At 36.6% G+C, this 6,372-nt stretch overlaps 1 protein-coding gene across 1 annotated transcript; it reads right to left on the reverse strand.

The window, feature by feature from the left end:
* Positions 1 to 335: 335 nt before the first annotated feature.
* LOC124829614 (proline-rich receptor-like protein kinase PERK9) lies at positions 336 to 4,755 on the reverse strand. Its single transcript, XM_047303159.2, has 8 exons — positions 3,061 to 4,755; positions 2,567 to 2,977; positions 2,399 to 2,485; positions 2,129 to 2,199; positions 1,967 to 2,043; positions 1,703 to 1,850; positions 983 to 1,144; positions 336 to 876 (listed from the first exon to the last, which is right to left on the reverse strand). Exons 1-8 carry the CDS (start codon positions 4,133 to 4,135, stop codon positions 697 to 699), a joined length of 2,211 nt encoding a protein of 736 aa, XP_047159115.2. The 5' UTR covers positions 4,136 to 4,755; the 3' UTR covers positions 336 to 696.
* Positions 4,756 to 6,372: the final 1,617 nt, after the last annotated feature.

The following is a 6,372-nucleotide window of genomic DNA, read 5'->3' on the forward strand; positions in this document are numbered from 1 at the left end:
TTTTGTTCGTGTTACAATAAATTTATTAAACAAGTTTGAAAAAACAAACATATACTTAAACGAGTCATCGCATTTAAATTTCTAATCCTTGAAATTTACAAAATTTTAAAGTCACTTATCAATTAATTGAATTGAGTTCAATTGACTAATTTTTATTTCAATCTATATAAATCATCTTATGTAATTGAAGTAAACTCACTTTGATACCCCCATGATAAAACAATGTTTGCATAAACATTCATATAGAAAAGTTAAATTCAATTAAATTTTACATAATTTGTAGTCATCATGATATAATCTATCTAAAGTTTTCTTACAAATTGAACAAAAAAACATGACAACAAAGTCCATTCCCTCCCACCTTTCAGTCTCACACGAAAAAGATAGTCACACATCTATTCTATCATTACATAACAAATCAACTAATATGTTAATCATTGTAATGGTGAGTGTTGCAGAAGGTAACTTTTTACAAATTATACTTACAAAACCAAAATTGCTGCCAAAAGAACCAGCTAATGAAAAGAATGATGAAATTCAGGTAGAAGAATGATGGTGTCAATTTCAGAATCAAAAGCAAGAATGCAAGCACCTTGGCCATATCTGCAAGCAACAAAAACTCAACCAGAGCCAGCCATTGGCTTAGCTTCACAAGATCTTTGAAATAAGCTCTTCCATTATGTACACAGTGCCCTCTCATGGATTCAAACTAGCACGGCTAAAGAAATCTGTGCTATAATTTTGACTACCAAATGCCATTCTCCGAAATAATCTTATCTCTTCAGATTGTTGTGCAGAGTCAAACACCTCACTTTCCCCAAGTTGCATTCCATTAGTTAGATCAGAACCTCCTAAGCTATCAAAAGCTCTAACAACCTATGAAACATAACAATTCAGGTAAACCATGTCAGTAGTTTGTGCATTTGCTTGTTGGTATAATCCAAAACAACATTTTGCAGTTTTTCCAACATCTAATGTCTACCTGTCCCATGCGAGGTCTCTTTGAAGCTGAATGCCGCACACAAGCTGCAGCAACCTCAATCATGCAATACAATTCACTCTCAATGTAATTCTTTTCTAGCCTTGGATCTGCCAAACTACTGAATTCCTCAGTATCAATTGAATGACTTAGTAAAGGCCGAGCCTGAAAAATACAGTGGTATCAATATGTTTGAATTTCACAAGTTTGGACAGTTTCTAGCTATTAAACTGTATAATTTTATGCTTTCGTTCATGCATGCAACTATTGACACAACACACTTCGACCATGTCAACCGAAATGTTCTTTTTCACAGGTAGAACTGCAATTTCTAGTGACATTAGTTCTTCATCTTTCTTCAGCTAGATTCAAGGGAAAACAAGTCATAATTTAATTGAATTATGAAGGGCCATGAAAGTTTCAGATACAAAACTGTGAACTACATTATGCATGCTAAACTTGAAACCAATACATTCCATTCTTTTAGCTTGATTGAAACCATGGCTGTTCTACAAGTTTTGCAAATAGTAAGCATTTTGTCATCCTTATCATACTTCAGTAACTATGATAAGTGATGCAATTTCCAAAGGGAAGAAAAGCAAATTCAAGAAATAGACTTTAACCCCAAACATATGTTTTAATAGACACTGATATTAGGCTTCTCTCTCAAGATTCACAAAATTATAGCAAAGCAATACTAGAAAAAGAAGCATCTTTATGTACCCATTCAACCAGGCTTTCATCTCCCAAAGGTTGGGATACATCTACCGGCTTCCGGCCGGTAATTAGCTCCAAAAGCACGACTCCAAAAGAATATACATCAGACTTCTCAGTCAATTTACCACTTGAAGCATATTCAGGGGCAACATACCTTACATGAGGGTGGAAATCAATGTTAATACAGCATTTTGCTCTTAATAGTCTGAATGGAAAATGAAACGGTGAAAAAGAAAAGAGAAGTTTGGAGACATATCAATGAATGCTCACCCAAAAGTTCCCATGACACGCGTGGTAATATGCGTATTTGCATCAAGAGCTAATTTGGCTAGCCCAAAATCTGAGACCTGACATTAAAAACTAGAGTATAAGATTTGGATTGATACAAATAGAACAAGCTATCAAACTTTGAATATGTAGAATGACAGATACCTTAGCTTCATAATTGAAATCTAAAAGAATGTTTGACGACTTGATATCCCTGTGAATGATCCGAGGGTTGCCTGAAATGTTCATGGCATTCAACAGGATTAATAATAATACAACATCTCTAAGCATTAGATGAGTCAGCTACATGCATCAGTTGATGCCATTGAGTTCTAAAATTGATCCATGCCACAAAAAAATATCTATATTTGACTGATTTTAGGAGTTTGCGTGCAATTCAAGACAGGGAAAAACAAAATAAGGATTGATAATTACAGTCTTCATGGAGATAAGCTAGTCCACGGGCTGCACCAGCTGCAATTTTGACACGGTTTGCCCATTCTAGCACAGGCTGGTTTTCCCCTGAAGATTACAATTTCAGTCAACAATCAAAGATAATCAAACTGAACTGAATCATCCCTTCATCACTGAGATGGATTTTACCATGTAGATGAAAGTAAAGGTTATTGTTAGGAACGTAGTCATAGACAAGTAGTCTTCTGCTGTCTTCAATGCAGTATCCCACTAAAGAAACCAAATGGCGATGATGTATACGACTGATAATTTCCACTTCAGCTTTGAATTCTCTCTCTCCCTGACCTCCACCAATCTTCAGTTGTTTCACTGCTATCTCTCTTCCATCAGGAAGGTGCCCTTTATACACACAACCAAATCCTCCCTCACCCAAAAGATTTTGACTTGAGAAACCATTTGTGGCCTTCATCAGTTCTTCATATGAAAACCATGACCTTGAGTGGCCTAGTCCACCAGGATCAGATGGTGTGTACACAACATCACTGCCAGAGCCACTTTGCACAAGAGGAGCTGAAGAGTGTGTCTTAAAAAACGATGAATCTGCACAAAGTCACAAACTTGAATTAAATTAAATGCTAAACTTTTTCAGAAATTCTCTGCGGAAAAAAGATGCGAATTTTTACCTGATTCAGGAGAGGAGGCAAGAGTGGATGGCATGACATAACCACCATTCACAGGAGTCTTTCTCTTTTGCCTTCTCATGCACCATATAAGAACACCAATGAAGCCAAGAAGCAGAAATCCAGCTACCACACCAATAGCTACTACACCAACAGTGCTGATACTACCTCCAGGAGAGCCTGCATCTGCTGTCGGGTTCGGAGTAGGGGATGGGGGCGATGAAACTTTTGACGGGGATGGCGGTGGCGGGGTCAATTGAGTAACTAAAGGTGGTGATGAACTTGGCGTAGAATTTGAAGGGGGAGCTAGGGACGAACTTGGTGTGGGAGGAGGACTACTCCTAGAAGGTGGGTTGGATGGCTCAGGTGCTGGAGGCGGCGATGACCTCGCTGCCGGAGGCGGCGGTGATGACCTAGTTGAGTTTCTAGGGGGCGGTGAAGCCGGAGGAGATGGTGAATTTCGTGGTGGCGAGGCTGGTGGCAACGTGGTGGCCGGAGGTGGTGGTGAATTTCGGTGCGGCGGCGGTGTTTGGGTGTTGTTAGGTGGGGGAGCTGATGGTGAGGGTTGTGGCGGTGGTAGTGGAGATGAGCTATTAGGAGGGTTTGATGGTGGTGGCGGTGGCGGAGGGCTTCTTGATGGCACTGGTGCTGATGGTGGTGGTGGCGGTGGAGAGCTCGGTGGCACCGGTGCCGGTGCATCAGGAGAAGGCGGCGGTGGAGGAGATGGCTGCGGCGAAGATGGCGGTGATGATGATGGAGGGACTGATGGAGGGGGTGGCGGTGGAGGAGATGGCTGCGGCGAAGATGGAGGTGGTGATGATGGAGTGACTGATGGAGGAGGTGTTCCAGACACTGGGGGAGGTGAAGAACTAGGTGGTGGTGACGGCGGAGCAGGCGGCGGAGCCGCCGGAGATGGGGTTAGCGGAGGCGGAGATTCTGCTTGTTGTGGCGGAGAAGTGGAAGAAGGGGTTTGTTGCAGCGGAGGAGTGGTGGCGTTGGACGGTGAGGGACTAGTGTTGGAGGAGGGTGGTGTTTGTGGTGGTGGAGATGCCGCCGCTGACGGCGACGCTGCCGACATATCACGTGTCAATCTCAGCTCAAAGCAAAGCTCTAAACTTCAGATCCCATAATAACAACCGAAATTCTTAGACCTCAAGCAAAGATGAAAACTTTGGATGAAGATAGTTATACTGCAATAATCACCAAACTTTACCAACCAAGAAACCAATGCCTCAGGTGTCACACCTCAAAATCTTATGACAGCAGAAAACCCAGATCACATAACAGTGCCAATCTCTGCATCACATTTCTGGCTCAATAAAAACACTCAATATTCCTTCTTTAATTTTCAACAATATGGTTATCTATGGTACTTTTGTTCCCCACAATCTATGAAGATTCTGTTGTTGTCAGATTTTGTTGACGTAGTGGAGCACCCAAAGCACCACTACGAGAAAGAAGAAGGAAAGGGTCCTCCCTCAAACCTCAGACCTCAAACTTCAAATACCTTTTCTTTGCCTTGTTTGAACAGTACCCATGTTCTCTTCTTCCTCCTGAACGCGTTTTCTTCTTCTGAGCAGAAGACAATAAACATTAATGAATTTTCAATCTAGTATAACATGTTTGAATTGAGGGTGTGTTTTTGTGTGTCGTGTCTGCATAGGCTAGGCTTCAATGGGGTCAGGAACACGGTTACACAGATTGTGTTGAGGTGTGGGGTCGCAAATCCAAAAGCCACGTGACAGTGACTCCAAAAGAATGCTACCTCCCAATTCTCTTTTATTATCAACCTCAAAGCAAATAAATCAAAATCAAAATTTTCAATCATTTTTCGCCATTCACAGCACGCCAAGTACAAAAGAGCCAAAAGTCCTTGTGATTAAAGCTTCATTCTCTTAAAAATAAAAATAAAAAAAGCTTTGTTTTCTTTTATCATATCCACAAAATTAATTTTTAAAAATTTAAATCTTATTCTATTTTAACTAACAATTTATTTTTTTTACAACACAAAATGTCTGTTATTTGTATATTTATATATTACTGGAAGAAACATATTTCATTTTAATTTGTTTCAATAACGTAAATGTTATTCAATATATATATATATATATATATATATATATATATATATATATATATATATATATATATATATATATATATATATATATATATATATATATATATATATATATATATATATATATATATATATAGAATTCAGAATTGTGCTCCAACTAAATTATAATATTAGTATAGCAAACAATAAATAAAAAGGGGCACGCATCCTAAAGGCGCCGTTCATAGAATCGTCAGGTCAGGTCTATTATTTTCCATTTTCTACACTTTATCATAACTTGCAAAGTCTATAATTTTTCATTTTCTAAACTTTATATAACTTGCAAAGTTTATAAGTACGAAGTTAGTGTTATCAAAACGAATTATTAATATGAATTTATTTGGATATTATAAAATTGACTATTTAATGAATGAATTCATTTAATTTACTTATTAATAAATAAAAAATTTGAATTTACCACAATTTATTATATTAAGTCAACTCGATTCACCATTTATTAGGTAAATCGTATTTTTAGTTATCAAATTCAAATTTAATTCGTATCAAAATGTTATGTTTTATTTAATTCAATTCGACTCAAATATATTGTGTAATAAATTGAATTTGACTCACATATTTCAATTCATTTTTATATCCGCAAATTATAGTAAAATTATTTGATTAATCAATTATAATTTCATTTAATTAAAAAAATAAAATTTTTATTTATTATTTAAAGATAAAAAATAGATAAATAACTATTTTAATATAACTAATATTAAAAAATTTCATTTTTAATCTAATAAAATAAAATTATAGTTTCAGTATACAAATTTTTAATTTTAGTAATTTTGTTTGATATTTAGTATTTGTTTGATTCGCTTCTAGTTTAATTTAAATTTTTTAATTATTTCTTCAAAATTAATTATATAACAATATTAATTTTTCTTGTGTTTTAATAAATATATATTACAATTACTAAATATCAAACATGTTTTTAATTACTTCAATCAACACTGTTGAAATGTATTAAGTTTATGTTGTTTTGTGAGTATGTACCCAACTTAAGAGGTGGGTTGTATTCTGTCATGGTATTCTATATATATAGAATATCAAAACCTTGTTAGAGTGAATGAATGAATAAAATGTCTCAGTTAGTTCTCTAACATGGTATCAAGAGCCAGACCCAGTGTGCCATTACTGTCGCCGTCACTTTTCGCCGTCGTCGCTGCTATCGCCACCGCCGTCCGTCGTCA

The sequence above is a fragment of the Vigna umbellata genome, chromosome 3, assembly GCF_029865625.1.
Source record: "Vigna umbellata cultivar VRB3 chromosome 3, Vumbellata_1.0, whole genome shotgun sequence".
In the NCBI taxonomy this organism is placed as follows: domain Eukaryota; kingdom Viridiplantae; phylum Streptophyta; class Magnoliopsida; order Fabales; family Fabaceae; genus Vigna; species Vigna umbellata.